Source organism: Tamandua tetradactyla, chromosome 15 (assembly GCF_023851605.1).
Source record: "Tamandua tetradactyla isolate mTamTet1 chromosome 15, mTamTet1.pri, whole genome shotgun sequence".
NCBI lineage: Eukaryota > Metazoa > Chordata > Mammalia > Pilosa > Myrmecophagidae > Tamandua > Tamandua tetradactyla.
Window position 1 is genome coordinate 14,820,335 of NC_135341.1, and position 19,469 is coordinate 14,839,803.

Consider the following 19,469-nt stretch of genomic DNA (forward strand, 5'->3'; position numbering starts at 1 on the left):
CAAGTTACTCAACTTTCCAGTCTCATTTTCTCTTCTATGGAAAGTCCTGAGTCCACATTCCAGCTTTGCCACTTTCTGTGTAGACTTATTACAGAATTTAGCATTAATATATAAAAAGTCCCAACTTGATCCCTGGCACAGGAATTACTTTTATTTTACTCTGTATTACTCAATAAAGAGTAGCTGTTAAAATCATCATCATCATCATGAGTATCATCATTTATGTCCACTTTTCCTATCCACTTATAACGAATACAGCTTATTCATTACAAAAAAAATTTATTTACTCGAGGACCAAAATAGATTAGAAACTATCTTCTGTCCCATTACAGGTTTTGTTACAATTTGACACTCCATCACCATCAACTTGTTCTTACATTGAATTTTATGTATGCCAGTAAAATGGGGTCTGTGCTTTCTGAGAATTTACAGATGAAAATGGATCAATTGGTTGAACAACCTTGGAAATGTCACGTAAACATTTCCAAGCCACAGAATCCTCGACCCTTTAGATACCTCAGATGTCAAAGTCTGGGGAGAACTGTTCATTCCCATGAACTTGGTAAGGCTCTTGAGTAGATTAACAAATACATGCTTAAATATTAGTAGGTTTAAATATACATACAAAAATAGCACCCAGAGAATATTCAGCCATGTACTTGTAAAAAGGCTGTGGCACACCAAAATTTATAGCAGCATTATCTATGATTGCCAAGAGATGGAAACAGCCCAAATGTCCATCAGCAAATGAGTGGCTAAACAAGCTGTGATATATACGTACGATGGAATATTACGCAGCTGTGAGATAGAATAAATTCATGAAGCATGTAAAAGCGTGGATGAACTTTGAGGACATTATGTTGAGTGAAATTACCCAGAAACAAAAGGATAAATACTATATGGTCTCACTTACATTAATGAGGGGACTTTGAGATTCTCATATAGCAATCACATATATTCAGGAGTTGCAACTGTTATTTCCAAACTCTGAGATATACTGAGCTGTTTTTGTATAATCTGATCATTCCTTGAAACTTTGTGCATTTATATGGCACCTGAGACTCAGAGGTAGAGCACTGAAGCTATGAAAGTCAGCATTACCCCATACAGCAGCTGTTTAAAAAGTTGAAAAAGTGGTCAGACTTTGACTAGAGATATGAATGAAGCTGATGTGGATAGGACTAAGGTAAATCAGAATACAGGGTAAAGGATAATATGGTCCATATTTTAAAACATCAACGTCTGTGTGAGACCAAAGGGAGAGATGTTCATTTGGTGCAAAATTTGTATTTTGAGTAGAGCATTACCTAATTTAACTTGTATAATCAGTTTAGTTGAGCACCATAAGTATATGAAATCTTGAATAGGGCATGACATCTTGTTGGTTTGTACAGGTTAGTGTGATGCCCCAGTATATCCCAGAGTAAGCAGTAGGGACAACCAATTCAATTGGCTGAGCTTCAGTCTTGGGGTTCACCCCTGTGAAATTTATTCCTGCAAAGGAGAAGCTAAGCCTACTTAAAATTATGGCTAAGAGTCACCTCTAGAGAATCTCTTTTGTTGCTCTGATGTAATCTCTCTCTCTCTAAGCCATTTATTTGGCAAATAAACTCATTGCCCTACCCACCCACCCCCTACGTGGGACATGACGCCCAGGGGTGTAAATTTCCCTGGCAATTTGGAAAGAACTCCTGGGATAAACTGGGACCTGGCATCATGAGAGTGAGAAAGCCTTCTTGACCAAAAGGGGGAAGAGAGAAATGAGACAACATAAAGTTTTAGTAGCTGACAGATTTCAGAGTCAAAATATTATCCTGGAGGTTATTCTTATGCATTATATATCTATCCCCTTTTTTCATTTGTGATGTATTGGAGTGGCTGGAGGGAAGTACCTGAAACTGTTCCAGTAAGCTGTGTACCAGTAGCCTTGATTCTTGAAGACGATTGTATAATTATATAGCTTTTACAGTGTGACAGTGTGAGTGTGAAAACCTTGTGTCTGATGCCCCTTTTATCCAAGGTGTGGACAGATAAGTAAAATAATAAGCATAAAAAATAAATAAATAATAGGGGGCGGAGAAAGGTAAAAAATGGGTAGATTGAAATACTAATGGTCAATGAGAGGGAGGGGTAAAGGGTATGGGATGTATGAGTTTTGCCTTTTTTCTTCTTATTTCCTTTTCTGGAGTGATGCAAATGTTCTAAAAATGATCTTGGTGATGAATACACAACTATATGATGATATTGTGAGCCGTTGATTGTATACTGTGTATGGACTATATGTGTATGAAGATTTCTCAATAAAAACATTTTTTTAAAAGGCTGTGGTATTGTTATCTTTGATTTCATTAAACAGGTTTTCCCCTTCATGACTATCTAAAAATATTCCAGATTTCGTATTTACTAAGAATTTAAATATTAATATATTTAATGTCAGCGTTATCAGTTTTTTGTTCCTCTGTATAATACATATACACACACATAGGTATATCCATTTTTTAATACAGAGAATGGTGATATGCTGTGTTTACTATTATACATTTTACATTTTCATTTAATAGTGTCTCTTAGGAATTGTTCAAAATAAGTTTGCAAAGAGGTTCTTCATCCTTTTTTATGGCTACATTGTATTTCGTGTGCAGTTTAAAATTAAAATAATAATATTTTAAACAATATCCTATTGGACATTGGAGTTGTTTCCAGCCTTTTTGCTATTACAAACAGTGCTACAGTGAATGACTTTATGCATAGGTCATTTTTTTCAAGTATGCAAATTTACATTGATAAATTCCTGGAAGTGGAAATGCTAATTCAGGGGCATGTGTTTTTGTAATTGGGACAGAAATTGCTAAGTTGGCCTCATTACTGCTTGTAAAATGTTATACTCTTACCATCAGTGTAATAGAGTAACTCCCCACAGCCATGCCACCCCTGCATGTTACTGAACTTTTCTCTGTCTTTCTGTTGAATACTTTTGCTTTGCTTTGCTTTCACAGAGGTCAGCAGAACTGGCTACAGTTAGATCATCGAGTCCTTGACCATGATTTGCCCAAGAAGCCAGGCCCAGCCACTCTGTACTTTGCTGTAAGGTAGGTACCCATAGATGCACCCAGTACCCCATCCCCCTTTTTCTTTTTACATTTCTGGTGATCAGAGACAGAGAATAAAAAGAGAAGAGAACTATCAAAACGTTATCATGTAGAAGATTTTCTTCTGTCCTGGCCTGGGGACCAACTTACCATAGATACTGTGAAAACTCTTTTCTTTGAAGATGAAGAATAGAATAGCATTCCTTTAGTCCTCAAATGTAAAGCTGAAAAATAGAGGTGATATGTTGTAATATATGTCAGTATACTCCTAGGATTCTTATTAGTTGAAAAATGGTAAGTATTTGCCATCACATTTTATGGAAGAATAATAGTTACTAGAGATTATAGAAATAATTAAATCTTACATAATTTTATGCCTTAATTTGAACAGAAGATAAAATGCAAACAAATTGATGTTTACAGAAATAATTATCTTAACAAGACAGAGATCTGAATTCTGCTTGCATGTAGAGGCTACTGGGAATAATGCACCAAGTGGCATGTTCTCTGAGCTCTGCTTGGGCAAGTCATTTATTCATATGGGTCCTCAATTATTTCCTCCTGAAATGGATACATTCAACTAAATCAGTGATTTCTCAAAACTAGCCCATGATGGAAATATTTTTTTTTAGAATTAATTACTCACAGTCTAAGATAAATAAAATGTTATAAGAAGTACCACCCATGTTCCTGTAACAAGCCTAAGAAATAAAAACTGTCGATTATTTGAGCTGAAAGTCCTTCCTATGCACTGGCCCCTCTCTGCACTATCCTGAAGTGGGGATGTATTTCACGGTAATTTTTGTTTTCCTAATCTGAAACCAACTATGATCAAGTAAGCTAAAGTAGTAGGTTTCTCATAAATCTAAAGTTATTTTCATAAAGCTAGCTCAATCTAAAGAACAGTCCTATATTCTGATGTTGTGTTATTTTTTTGGATGTAAAAATGTACTTTGTTTTATGAGATGATGGTGGGAGCTTCTAATTTTTTTATTTGGGTTTTTGTGGGGTTTTTTACTATGATTACCTGTCAAAATCATGTCACATTCCACAAATCAACGTTTTCTTCTTTTAATTCAATGTGCTCCATGAAATCCAAAAGGCTGAGAATCGGATATCCTTTTCCTCTTTTAAGAAGAATCTTTTCTTATATGACTTGATGGTGATTGTGGAGGTAACTGTTCTTTCCTCTGCAAATAAAGTTATTTATTTGTTTTCTTTTTTCCTACTCTATATCTGGCTTAGAATTTCCTTCTTACTAGAAGAAAATCATATTTTAAAACCTAGGAAGAAAGTAGAGGCATAATGGAGGTTTGTCCACAAGCATAGTGTGTATGGAAAAATACACAGAAATCATATAGTAAAACATAGGAGTCTCCTAGAAAGAGTATGATTTGAATTCTTATGTCCTTGAAAGTGTTCAAACCAGTAAGAATAGGGAAAAGTGCATATTAATTATTAAGGAGGGGTCAGAGAATAGCAAAGTCTTATATTACATAGGGGAAATGACTCAACATAAATGAATAAATTTTTTCACAAAGAATTGCATCATCACTTTAAGCATTTCAATCTATATTAAAACATAGACTGTATAAAGTATAGAGTGAAAAGTGAAAGTTATTCTCCACTGCCTTTCACCCTCACTTCTACCCCCAGTTGGCTCCCCTTCTTAGAGGGAGATAAAAATGGTGAGTTGTTTGGCAACTTACTTTTTTTACTTGGAGGTTTTCTTTGGATATCCAAAAATATACTCTATTCATTTGTGCTTCCATAATTTAGCTCTCCAGTCTCCCATGAACATTTAGATTGTCTCCAATGATCCGTATTATAATTTAGGCTGTGGTTAATATCCTTGCATTTTTACCTTTGGGCACCCATGCAGGATTTCTCTAGCATAACTTCCTAGAGGTGAAATTTCTGGGCCAAGGCATCATGTCATCAGAGAATTTATACAAGCAGTATTTACTTAGTAACTGGATTTCTGTACTGTTTCTTTGACAGCGAATATCTGGTCTATTTTTGATCCTAAAATACAAGGGGAGAAAACCCTGCCTTCCCTTCTGATACCCCTTCATTCAGCTGCTCTGTCTTTTCTAAGCAGGTTCTTGAGATCCTGGAGGGGCCTCAGGCTTGTTCGTGAGTTTTAACACTTGACTTACTTAAGCTGCGTTATCTCGAGTGTCCCATAATCACTTAGAATTATTTTTCCTTAACTATTTGCATGTCGTTAGACCCTTATCAGTTTTTAAATTATTAACTTAATTCTTCCTCCCCACAGTATAATGAGGTCCTAATAGTTATTGTTATTATTCTAATTAAGTACTTGCTGTTAGTCCAATTTAACTAAAGAAATGAAAAAGCAAAAGTGCACATCAAAGAATGAAGTGGACTCACCTGGCCCAGTGTGTGGACTGTAGTTCCTCGGAGGTCTGCGCTGGGCCCCGGTGAAGTAAGTTGCCTCTCCCAGATGCTCTGGCCTCCTGTTTTGAGAAAACAGAACCTTTGGTGATAACTTAAATCTCAACAGACTCGAGACTCTTAACACCAAGCCTGCAGGCTGCCTGTTAACTCAACTCTTAAGTCACTGAATAATAGAACCAGAGATGTAAGGTGGTTCTGTTCTATATTTGGGCATTTTAAGAGCCTCAGGAAACACAAAGGGCCTTTTAGACATTGGGGTCACTGCCTCTCACACCAGAAAAATATTGCTGTGTGCCCTTGGACATGGAGCGTGAGGGCTGCTCGTTCATGGACACTGAGCCACTGAGTCCTTAATACAGGTGAGGAAGAGTTCCCTTCAGCGGGAGCGCGCGTGGGGATGTGAATATGCTGCACTATTGTATTTTTAAGGCAAACAACTCGAAATATCTGAATGGCCCACAATGACAGATGAGTTAAATAAGTTATGGTGTTTAGACAGTGAACGATTAGTTGCTTTAATAAAGGCAGTTGGGTTAATAAGGACGTTGTACTTCAGAGCTTGTCCAGAGGGAAGTGTAGGGCATGTCTGAATTATCTGGGGAAATTTTGCAAACTCCGCAGTCCCTCCCCTCCGCTTCCACAGCCCCCATCGCCCACATTCCTGGGCAGATTCTGATAGGGGGTGGGAGGAAGGGGCCGGGGAAGGAGATAGGGTTCTGGGAGAGACCAGTTAGGAGCTGCTGCCTTGGTCTGGGCAGGAGGTGAGGGGGCGGAGCAGACTGGTGGCACCGGGAATGGTGAACGTGGGTCTTGGGCAAGTTTATTGCGAGAATTGAGAGAGATTGGGGGATACAAAATGATTTTGCACAGCGTTATGCAAATATGAGAAAATAATCATTTTTTAAACTGTAGGGTTCATGAGAAAGGAAAATATCATCTGGTTCTATTCACAAGACGGTCCCTTTCTATTGAAATGTAGCCTTTACCCTGTGGCAGGCTGTGAGCTAAATATTTGACATGTATTGTCTCATTGAATCCTGAGCTAAAAACTGGGATCCTACAGATTTAGGAGTAAGATTTTTTGTTACTTAATAACCAAACTCCGGGTAATGACAAATGCGGACTTCTCTGCCCCAAGCACGTAACAGCCGATCTGTGACAGCCGCTGGGGTTCCAAGGAGAGAAAGAGTTTATAAGCAGGGGATCAGTCAGCCTATTAGCCCAAAACTCTGTCTCACAAGAGTCTAAGGAGTTCAGAGTTTTTATGTATTTAAACAAAGGGAGACAGAGTCGTCACCACTGCAATAGTAAGTATACACAGGGCTGAGACCAGTTGAGTTTCAGTAATTCCAGGTACTAACTTTTGACTATTCTCCAATATAATAAGAAAAAGATTTAGATAACGATTCAGTAATCATAATCATTTGTTGATTCCTAATTTCTTGGTTGCACCAGTATGCAAAGGACCAGCTCAAAAACCCAAGCTGTTTCCTCATACAGGGAAAGAGAGCATTTAAGAGGAAGGCTCATAATTTTCCCATCATGAATTTCTTGATTAAACTTGTGTCTTTTCTTCAGTTGTAGACTCTCGAAGATATGTGCTACACATGTGTGTGACATCGGCATGTATAGATGACCCATAATCTATGTGCCATAATTCATTTAACCGTGCCTTTATTTCCCTGTGGGTCCAAACTCCCCCAGGTTTCTGGGGGACTTCTCCAGACCTGGGTTATTATCGCACTGCTCTAAATTATCTCCCACAAACATGTGGGCCTCTAATGTAATGCAGCCCAGATGTGAGCATTTGAAAGCTTGATAGCGAGCACACAGGCAGTTAAGTAGAAGTGCAGGGACTTGGTGTGACCTCATGGGGAAAACTCCCACTCAGGGGAGGGGAGCCTAAGGTGACTTGGGCTGGTACCACCCAGCCCCACTCGCAAGGATTTTCGTGTCTTTCACTTCCTCACTCTTCTAAATTCCTCTTGCTGTTTTTTCTTTTCTTTTTGTCTTACCTCCCCGCTCCCTTAGTCCTCTCCTCCTCTTTACAAGCCACCTTTGCTGTGTCCTAGGACTGTGACTCCATTCGGTGGTACCCCTGAGCAGTGTCTGAGGCACTCAGGGCTGAAAAGAACTTGCTGCATCAGTGGGGAATCCAGGCAGGAATCCTGGAGGAAGACTGCAACCTTTTTGTCAAAATCACTGAAAATACCATGCCTTTGAAAAAGTGCTGAATGCCTTTTCATCACTTTCTGGTCTGGTTATAGAAAATGAGACCTTCAGAAAGGGTCTCATGGCCACAACCTCTGTGTCCCTGTGAGTCCACCAGATTCCCTGAAAAAAAATTAGGTACGTGAGATATAATGCAGCTAGTCAAGTCTGGTAAAGACAAAGAAGGGAAGATGCCCTCAATATGTCTTAAGTGAGAGAAGTACATCACGAAACAATATTTCACTTTTATTTATATAGATAGAAAAAAGTTTAGAAGATTAACAAGTTCATCTCTAGGTGGAATGATTTTTATTTTCTACTTTTTGCCTATCTGTATTTTTTTCCTACAAAAAGCATATGACTTGAGCAAATCCTTTTTTTCAAAAAAAAAATTCTTTCAGTGCAAGTGGGAGGAGTGATAAAAGGAAGAAAAGATAAAATCTTGGTGAGTGGATAGCCATAAATTATTCTGAAGCTCCTAGAGAGCAAGTAATTTACAACAGATAACAAGGAGACAGGGAAGTTCCTCTCTTCCTGGAGGAATGTGATTTACAAGCTCAGAGAAATAAATGATTCCTCCTGCTTTAGGCCCAGCATAGGGGTGTGTGTGAATCAGCCCGAGCTCTTTGTCCACCCGCCACGCTTCCACCTGAATCTCAGAGCCTGGGGTGGGCCACCGGGGGGTGACCTCCTAAGGGGCCCAACCCGCGCTGAACTTCCAGGTGCGTTCCCTCCGTCTTTGAGAATCCGTCCTTCTAATTTGTATGGAGTTCAGGAAAGGCCCAGTCCTTCAAAACTCATGCAGGATCCTGACTCTGGCTTCTTCCAGGATTCTATGTCTCCACGCGCTCCCTGGTCAAACGTTAGAAGTTGTCCGTGGGAATCTGCGGGCTCTCGTCTCTAACCTTCCCGTCCTGTCCTTTGGTGGATGTGCCCAGCGTTTCAACAGCTTTAAGAACCTGGATAGGCCGTAAATGCTTATATTACAGAACCTGTGTGGATCTCAGGACAACAAAGAGGAAAGCCTTAGGATGACCTCAACAAGGCAGAATGAATATTATTGTGGGTGAAAGAGACAGTAGAATGCAGAAGGTAAAAGTTTGGCCTTGAGTACAGGTTTTCTTAACAGCTGCCCTGTTGACCTTCTGGACCAGCTAATTAAGGGGGGGCTGTGGTGTGCACTGTGGCATGTTTCACAGCATCCCTGACCTTCACCCCCAGATGTCCGCAACACCTCCTCCCCCAGGTATCATAATCAACGACAAGTCTGTTGCCAAATGTCCCCTGGGAGACAAAATTCTACAGCACCCACACCACCCCCCGTTGAGAACCAGTGCTTTAACCTCACTCTTGGGCTCACCCCCAGCTCTTCCACTGCCTAACCATGTGGCTCCTGACACCCTCTTGTGTTTGTAACTTGGAACCGGTGGTTGTACCTCCCTACTTCACCCAGTAGTTAGAGGGCTACACACGTTCACTTAGTATCTAGCCCAGAGTAGATACTCAATAAATGTTAACTATTTTTATGCTATAAATATAAATAACATAAAATTATAGTTATGCAAATATAGATAACAAATTTATATTTTTGCAAATATAAATAACATAAATTTATATTTGTATAAATATGAATCATAGCGCCTGCCTCAACCACAGGTATAGCGGGGGGAAATTTCCATAGTGTGGTATATGGCTTGTGGCTCTAGCAGGTTTGAGACTGTCAGGTGTGGGTGTGGTCTGCCCACCTTGGCACCAGGTAGAAGATCTCATCACTTATCCTCATCATTCCTCATGCCCAGCCTCTCCTTCCTCCTCGGCTTCCTCCCTCTCAAATCATTTGCCCCTGCTTTCCTCATGACAGACCAGAGCCCTTGGATTGCACGTGCAGCTGACGTCGGCGTGGCCTGGGTGAGAAGGCTGTGTCCTGTCGGGACAGGCTGCAGCAGTGCCTTCATGGTCCTGGGTGTCCAGCCCTTCCCTAGAGAACTCAGACAGCCACCTTGTGGAAGGGCAGAGCAAGAGGGCAGGTTTCTGCAGGTTTACCCGGAGAGCCCACTCTGCCTCTCCCTGCGATGCCCAGAAATTCCAGCGCGAGAAACTGTATTCCTGGCAGAGAAGCATAGTCATAGAAGCAAAGAGTACTTCCCTCGGGAACCCTCCAAGACTGCTCCTCTCCCAGAGATACCAGGGAACCCGCTGGACTCCCATAAACACTGCGCAATAGCTTGGAGAAAGTGATGTGCTTGGAAAAAACAAAATACACTTAAATTATACTTCAGTCTTCATCATGTATTATAATGTGAGGCTGTGACGAAGCTGCAGGGTCATTACAAGTAATGAACAAAGATCTCCCTGCACAGAGTGGTGGATTAGATCTGATAGAAATCTACTTACACGCAGGGCTGCAGCGAGGGCCTTAAATTACCCACGATGGCTGAGCGAAACCTAGGATGAGGCGTTTTAATTTAGCTCTCAGGACAGCGGTTACACACTCAGCATTGTTTAGAATGCAGGATACTTGAGCAATCCTCGGCCAAGTCACCCTCTTTGAAGATATCACTCAGGCATAGCAAAGGCCCCGGGGAAACAAATAAGATACACCCAGTTGGGGGAAACAGTAGTAGACGCTCAGAGGAGCATTCATCTCAGAGTACTGAGTGGCTGAGCAGTGGCCCCAGGTCCCAAGACCAATCCCTGTTGGAGGTAGGATTCAAACTCTGATTATCTGGCTCCACAGCACAGACTTTTCTTTTAATAAATTTTTTATTTTTAAGTAATTTCAGACTTAGGACCAAAAGTTGCAAAAACAACACAAAACTGACATCGACAACTCCAACACACTCCCCTCCTAGAACCACCAACTTTTAAAGTTCTGCTACATTTTCTGTGTCGTTCTATCCATCCATTCATGCTTCTATCATCTACCTCTCTACAAATCTACCTAGCCACAGTGTCAACTTTTGACCACAATGAGTAAATTCACAAGGTGAAAATCTTTTTTGTTGTTGTTGATTTTAGCTCATTCTTACTTCTTTTGTTTTTTTATTTTTTTAAGTACCAAAAAACGCATAACAAACGCAAACATTCCTCTTTTGATCATTGCGCTCTACATATATAATCAGTAATTCACAATATCATCACATAGTTGCATATTCATCATCATGAACAGTTGCATCTATTCAGAAAAAGAAATAAAATGAAAACAGAAAAAAAAAAATTATAGGTACCATACCCCTTACCCCCCCTTTCATTGATCACTAGCATTTCAAACTAAGTTTATTTTAACATTTGTTCCCCCTATTACTTATTTTCTTCCATATGTTTTACTCGTCTGTTGATAAGGTAGATAAAAGGAGCATCAGACACAAGGTTTTCACAATCACACAGTCACATTGTGAAAGCTGTATCATGATACAATCATCTTCAAGAAACATGGCTACTGGAACACAGCTCCACATTATCAGGCATTATCTACATTATCCAGCCTTTCTGTTACGCCTTAACTAAAAAGGTAATATCTATTTAATGCGTAAGAATAACCTCCCGGATAACCTCTGAACTCTGTTTGGAATCTCTCAGCCATTGACACTTTGTCTCATTTCACTCTTCCCCCTTTTGGTCAAGAAGGTTTTCTCAATCCCTTGATGCTGAATCTCAGCTCATTCTAGGGTTTTTCTCAATCCCTGCTGTCTGGCAAGCAGGCCTATCTCCCCTGCCCGGCATGCTGGGCGCTGTGTGTTCTGATATCACTGATGAGTGAAGAGATGAACGCTATGTCCCATCAAGAAAAGGGGAAAATGCTCATGTGAAAAGTAGAGACCAAATCTCCCCTAAGGAAATTATCAAGAAATTACCCTTTTCAAGCTGTGTGAGGTTTATCTCCAAAACATACACCTGTTCAAAAAGAAGAGGTTCATTATGAGGCTGGAAATTTAATTATGGCTTCTTCAGTTTAACAAAATCTGAGTGAAACTGGTCACATTAAGCATGCAGAAAGGCAACAGTATCTTTTTGCAAGAAAGGATGAAACAAAAGGTCTTTATTTTAGGAGTCTGGGAGAGTCCATTTCATTTCCTTGGGAGGCTCTAGATTTTGTTTTCAGTACATGAGGCATGTTGGTCGGTTTTCCCCAAAGAACATGATGTACTTTTCATACACTCCATAAATATGAAGCTACTACAGTGCCTCTCTGAAGGAGAGCTGGAATATTGGATTCAGCGAGCAGGTAATCAGATGCCCCAGCAGGAAGGTAGAAGGCACCAGAGTGGGTTGCCAGAAGGTAGTGGGAAATAGGATAGGGACCTGCTTACTGAAGCTAGGATACAGTTGGGCCCCAGACTTTAGATACAAGGTGAACCCAAGTTCTAGTACAAAGTATCTGTGTGGAGTTGGAGGAGCCAGGAATTGATTTGGGCTTAGCAGCCAATTTCCCTGGTTGTGTTTTCTTAAATTCTCCGAGACTAGCAAGAGGACTGGTCTGGCCTTGAAATGCCCTTCCTACCTTCATTACCTGGTGAACTCATGCATTCTTTAAAACCAAGCTCAAATGTCCACTCTCCTGCGACGCTTAATCTTACGGATTTCAATTTGATAGCATTCTCCCTCTTGATTCTAAAGCCAAGTTAATTGCCTCCCTCCCATGGGCTTCTGTGTCCCTGTGTCCCTGTTATATTTCATTGTGATTATTATTGTAGGAAAGCAGTATATCATATTGGTTTGGAATATGAACTTTGAAGTTAGACAGACTTTGTTTGAATCATGGCCCCACCCCTTCCTAGCTATGTGACCTGGAGAAGGTGACTTAACATCTCTTTGTCTCACTCTTCTCATCTGTGAAATGGGTTCATAATTTTGTACCTACTGCATCTGGTGGTACTAACGATTAAATTAAATGTTGCATGTTAAGCACTTTGTATTGCCCTGATACACAGGAAGTCCTCTATTAATTTGGCACCTTTGGTTGCCAATAGCAGAAATTTATTATGGCTAACATAAGCAGAATTGAAGGGAAACTGAGCTAATAAGCCCTCGGAAACTGAGCTAATAAGCCCCCAGAAAAGAAAGAAATCAGGGCTTCTGCAGGGATTTAGAGAGCAGAAAATAATGGATAATTGTATAAGAGTGATGCCATCAGAACGAATAGACTCCAACCATTTTTCTTTGGGGCATCCTGATCATATTTAAATTCCAGAGGGCAGGAATCTGACTGGGCTAGCTTGGCTCAGACACCTGGGCCTTGGAGCACCAGCTCTGGCTGAGTAGAGAAATGTGCTCCCCCAACCCCGGCAGGCCCCACCTGGCCAGTTTCACTTCTTTATATCCAACCTGGGACCCTAAAGATTTCTGCATATGTATACAGACTCCTGCTGTAGACCCCTACAGCCTTACTTATTTAACAACACAATCACAGAATCAACATAAATAATTAAATAAATACCATTCTGGAGACGGGGGAGGAAATTTTGAATGAGAACTAGAATTTAAATAATATTAAGGAATTACTATTAACTTTGTTGGAATAAAAATTCATTGTGATTATGTTTTCTAAACAGTAACTTTTTAAAAACTTTTTTTATTGTTAAATATAACATATATACAAAGAAAAGAAAGAAAAAGCATGATTTTCAAGGTACACTTCAATAAGTAGTTACGGAACAGATTTCAGAGTTTGTTATGGGTTACCATTCCACTATTTCAGATTTTTCCCCTCTAGCTGCTCCAAAATACTAGGGGCTAGAAGACATTTATTTTGCATGTGAAAAATAACATATATATATATATATATATATATATATATATAAGCGATAAATTTCAAAGCACATCGCATCAATTAATTGTAGAAGAGATTTCAGTTTGGTATTGGTTACAATTCCACGTTTTAGGTTTTTACTCCTAGCTGCTCTAAGATACTGAAGACTAAAGGAAATAACAATGTAATGATTCAGCAATCACCCTACCTTTTCTGTATAGCTCCACTATCATCTTTGATCTTTCTCCCATTCTTTAGGGGTATTTGGGCTATGCCGATTCTAACTTCTTCATGTTGGAAGGGGTTGTCAATAATATGGGATGGGGGATGCAACTAGTTGATGTTCTGGAGAGGCTGGCCCCTCTGCATTTCAGGACTTATCTGATCCAGGGACCCATCTGGAAGTTGTAGGTTTCTGGAAAGTTACCCTAGTGCATGGAACTTTTGTAGAATCTTATTATAACGCCATAGGTGTACTTTAGGATCAGCAGGAGTGGTTTTGGTTGGGGGTTGGCAAGAAAACAATAACTTTTTAAAAGGGTGTTTCTTAGGATATTCCTAGATATATCACCTTATATTTTTTGTCCACTAGTTCTGGTTTTGCTTTTTGAAGCAAATCTACTTCTATATATGTTAACATCTTGGTGATTATTGTACCAATCATATTTCTCTACTTATTTTTAATGTGGTTGAGGTACACAGAATTATTGAGGGCTTAAAGGTAGGGTCTGAGTAAGAGTATCATCTCTGCAGTCAGAAGACTCCAATCAAGATGTAGTCCTGCCATGTAGGCAGATCTTTAAAACTCAGCTTTTGCATCTGTAAAATGGGGGTAATAAGGGTTATGGTGAGAATTAAATGACACAACACATGGAAAGTGCTTAGCACATTATGCAGCATAAGAAGAGCTCAATCAATGTTAGCCAGGGATACTCCTGCTGTAGTAGGCTGCCAGCAGGAAACCTTGTGTCATCTTAGTTGATATGGATTAAAATACACGGGGAAGCAAAGGAAGCAAGAAGGTGAAACTGGAAGGTCCTTCAGGAAGCAGGAAAATCTGAGTAATACATGCCAACTGCAGCCGACCTCTGTCCTCCTGGCTTTGGTGTCCACCACAAAGTCTTGGCTACTTTCTGCAGCATCAGTGCCTGCAGTTGACTCTTGTCCCTCTCCCTTATGGCTTCTGCTGCCCCATGGTTTCTGCTTAGTGCCTCTTTCTGCCTCTAAGCTTTCCATCTTGAACTGTCTCTCAGTCGCTCGAAAAGTTATTGGTGTTCCCATTTGCTAGCCATATAAGGAACCTCTGTTGAATAGAGCACTTTTCTTTCCAGGCCACCTCTTGGGCTGCTGGCCTGCTTACTTGGTGCAAGGCATATTATGAATGCGTATCATATTACCTCAAAAAGACACCGTTACCTACAATATTTTCCCCACCTATATTATAATTCTATAGACTCTCACTTCTTCCTACCATTCAAATATAGTTCAAATTCCATCATATCCTTCAAGCTTGCTTTTTTTTTAAACACTTTTTTAGCGCAAAATAAAACATATACCAAAAAAAAGCAATAAATTTCAAAGTACATTGTAACAAGTAGTTATAGAACAGATTTCAGAGTTTGGGTTACAGTTCCACAATTTTAGGTTTTTACTTCTAGCTGCTCCAAGACATTGGAGACTAAATGAAACATCAGTATAGTAATTCAGGAGTCACCTTCTCCAGATCTTTAGGGGTGTTTAGGGTTTGCCCACTCTAATTTTTTCATGTTGGACAGGTCTGTCAGTAATATGGGAGAGGGGCGTGGAATGGTTGATGTTCTGGAGAGGCTGGCCCCTCTGGGTTTCAGGACTTATCTGGCCTAGGAAACCATATGGGGGTTGTAGGTTTCTGGAAAGTAATCATAGTGCACAGAACTTTTGTAGAATCTCAGAGCCCTAGGAGTTCTTTAGGGTTGATTGGGGTTTGCCTTCAAGCCTTCTTAATATAATGCAAGGTTGGGCAGACTTCAATAGTTAGAATTTCTTTTCATCTACTGCTTCACACTGTACTGGGTGCATCATAAATAACTCATTTAAATTTCAGAACAGCCCTCCTAAGGAAGCATCATTATACTCATTTTATAGATAAGGGAGCTTAGATTCAGAAAGCTTAAGTAACTTCCCCCAGGTCACCCAGCTCTTAATTCCAGAAAAAGAATTTTATTAACAATTATTAATATTCATTGAGTGTTTTACATATATTACTAATTTAATCCTTCCAAAATTTTACAGGGTGAGTACAATGATGGCATCTATTTTTAAAAAGACACAAAGAAACTAAGTAACTTGCCCAAGGCCAGGCAGATAATAAATGATAAAGGTGGGACTCCATATTCTAAATCTTTCTGATTCCAAAGCCTATGTTTTCGGCCAACTCCTCACATCGCTCTCTTCTCTTTTTTTTTTTTTCACATGGGCAGGCACTGGGAATCGAACCCAGGTTCTTGGACATGGCAGGCAAGCATTCTTACCTGCTGAGCCACCGTGGCCCACCCTCTCTTCTCTTAGTACTTAACTTTCTCTTCTCACAAATCTAACGTCCCTTAAACTTCATTAATCCCAGTTAGTAACCCTTATAAGTAAAAATATAAAGGATTTATTATGTTCTTTCTGGAACTTCCTTGATGATTCAACGTTGGGGTAGAGTTTTTCTAATTTTATCATCTCAGTGAGGCAACCTTCCACTGACTTTTCCAACTGAATTTTTATTTATCACATGTTCCATCATGGATGAAGGAAATTTTTTTAAAAAGAGCAATGCACAAGCCCCATCATGATTTTTGCAGAACTAAGGATAGGCGCACCTTTAAAAAAGTGCCACTTTTAGCCTTGATTTATCTTGAGTCCAGTTTCAGAACAAGCTCTCTCTCTTCCAGGAGAGCTGTGAGCTGTGCTGGGGCACTCTGCCTCTTCATACATTATGCATTAAGCGAGGCTCTAGCACTTACGGAACACATCTGGACCTCAACTGGCCCACTCACCCTCCAGACAGCACTTGCCTTCACAGACCAACTTCATTATTACAGGATCATGTTAGACTGCGCGCCCTCCCCCCACCCACCTCCCCCCCACCCCCACCTCCCCACAGCTGTGGGACTGTCAGCGTGTCCAATGAGAGGGAACTGCAGCTAGCGGTGTCACAGGCTGAACAAAGGTTTCGTGTAAGGCCCAGGACAGGAGAGCTGGGGGAAAGGCCCAGAATACACTGATTTGCATGAGAAAAGATCAAGATTGAGGACTACTGACTGAGCTTGGCTTTCAGCCAAGGGAAAGCCTGGTGCCTGGAAGTATGAGAGAGGAGGGAGGGTGCGATGAAACTTGCCTGGTGTCTTGGGGACAGAGGTAGGCATGGTGTCTTCAGACCTGTAAGGAGCCTGAAAACCACTGAGCAACCAGCAGGCCTCAGGTTTCAATCATGACAGTACTCATTCAGCAGATTTCTGCTTGCAACTTGCACAGCTCACCTGGGTTTTCTTTTGAAGCTGTCTGCAGTATTGTGGGCACCCAGAGCTTGTATCAGTGTTTGCAATTGAAAGCCATTTGGGGTTTCTCTTTAATTCATCTTCTGACAGACAAAAACATTTTCATAAGACATTGTAGCCACATGCCTGTGTCCGCACATATGTATTTCTTTTTTATAAATCTAGTTCCTCAAAATGATCTCTCCATTTCTGGGGAACACTGAGAGGAAATTAAATCATGTTGAGAGAAGGAAATAAACCCGAAGACATAAACCTCTGTACTGTTTTTCAGGTTTTACATCGAAAGCATATCGTTTTTAAAGGATAAAACCACCGTGGAGCTGTTTTTCCTGAATGCAAAATCCTATGTGCACAAGGTAAAATGCCATTTGTTATGCTCATTGAATGACACCAGAGGAGCTGGAATTGTAGGGAGAGACAGTCTTGTCTGTGTTTTGATTTTCAAACTGAAAACAAAGGCCATAGTCTTTTCTGTTAATAATTCCTACCCTTGAAAAGATGGCAGCTCTTCCCAAATTCTGAATGGGGAAGCATCTGTCTGCCAAAGAATCACGTTCTCACACACAATTGCCCTTAGTTTAAATGCAGCTAATACTCCACGTTGAATTACCCGGAGAGACACAAAGATGAATCAATCAGGGTTGTGCCCCAAACCTTAGAAAAGTCAGGCAACAAATTAAAAAAAAAAAATAGCGCATGAATTTTTGCCTGCCATACCAGAGACCTGAGTTCGATTCCCAGAGCCTGCCCATACGAAAAAAAAAACAGTACATGCCATGCATTTACTGTAATTCAGACTCACTATTATTTGAGTTCAGAATTTGCCTCTTTTTTTTTTTTAAACATGACAACATATGAACATGAACGTTTTTACCATATGATCATTCCATTCTTGGTGTATAATCAATAACTCACAATATCACATGGTTGTATATTCATCACCACGATCACCTTTCAGAACATTTGCATCAATCCAGAAAAAGAAATAAAAAGAAAAAAGAAAAAAATTTGTACATACTATACCCCCCCACTAATCACCAGCATTTCAATCTACTAGATTTATTTTAACATTTGTTCTCTCTATTATTTATTTATTTTTAATCCATATGTTTTACTCATCGTTCAATAAGGTAGATAAAAAGAGCATCAGACACAAGGTTTTTGCGATCACACAGTCACATTGCGAAAGCTTTATCATTATACAATCATCTTCAAGAAACACGGCCACTGCAACACAGCTCTACATTTTTCAGGCAGTTCCCTCCAGCTCTCCATTACACCTTAACTAAAAAGGTGATATCTATATTATGCATAAGAATAACCTCCAGGATAACTTCTCAACTCTGTTTGGAATCTCTCAGCCCTTGATACTTTATTTTGTCGCATTTCTCTCTTCCCCATTTCGGTCGAGAAGGTTTTCTCAGTCCCTTGATGCTGAGTCCCAACCCATTCTAAGATTTCTGTCCCACGTTGCCAGGAAGGTCCACACCCCTGGGAGTCATGTCCCACATAGAGAGGGTGAAGGCAGTGAGTATGCTTGTCGTGTTGGCTGAGAGAGAGAGGCCACATCTGAGCAACAAAAGAGGTTCTCTTGGGGGTGACTCTTAGGCCTAATTTTAAGTAGGCTTAACCTATCCTTTGTGGGGTTAAGTTTCATATGAACAAACCCCAAGATTGAGGACTCAGCCTACTACTTTGATTGTCCCCACTGCTTATGAGAATATCAGAATTCTCCACTTGGGGAAGTTGAATTTTCCCCCTTTCTCACCATTCCCCCAAGGGGACTTTGCAAATATTTTTTTATTCACTGTTCAAATTACTCTGGGATTTATTGGAGCATCACTCTGGACAAACCTACAAAAACTCATGCCCTACTCAAGGTTCCGTTTACTTATGGTTTTCAATTAATCTGTCCACATAAGTTATATTAGGAAATACACTAGTTGAAATATAAATTTTGTACCAAATAAACATTTTTTGCTTTAGAGACTCTGCCTCTTGAGCCTTGCTTTTTCCCATAATACATTAGTCTGTTTTTTTCTAGAGTTTTATATACATGGAACCATGCAGTACATAATCTTTTTTTTGGGGGGGGGGGGGTGGTGGTATCTGGCTTCTTTCAGTGAACGTAATTATTTTGAGAGACATCCAAGATGTTGGGTGTATCAATACACCTTTCCTTTTTATTGCTGAGTAGTATTCCAACTGTATGGATATACCTCAAAATGTTTATCCATTCTCTTGTTGTTGGACATTTGGATAGTACCAGTTTGGTACCTCTGTGAACTCTCTTGTACAAATCTTTGTGTGGACATAAATTTTCTTCGCTCTTGGGTAAATATCTTGGAGTGGAATGACCAGATTGTATGGTAGATATATGTTTAACTTGTTAAGATACCACCAAATTGTTTTCTAAAGTGGTTGCACTGTTTTACTTTCTCACCAGTGGTGTTTTAAGAATTTCAGATCCTCCATACC

The 19,469-nt window shown here is 40.0% G+C and overlaps 1 protein-coding gene across 9 annotated transcripts in view; it reads left to right on the top strand.

Moving 5' to 3' along the window:
• The window catches only part of FRMD4B (FERM domain containing 4B), a 362,040-nt gene that overhangs the window by 224,774 nt on the left and 117,797 nt on the right, over window positions 1-19,469 (top strand). For all 9 annotated transcript variants that reach the window (XM_077128740.1, XM_077128741.1, XM_077128735.1 and 6 more), the window contains 2 exons: window positions 2,997-3,089; window positions 17,263-17,347. In XM_077128740.1, coding sequence (XP_076984855.1) covers window positions 2,997-3,089; window positions 17,263-17,347 — 178 coding nt within the window. The remainder of the gene's footprint in view (window positions 1-2,996; window positions 3,090-17,262; window positions 17,348-19,469) is intronic.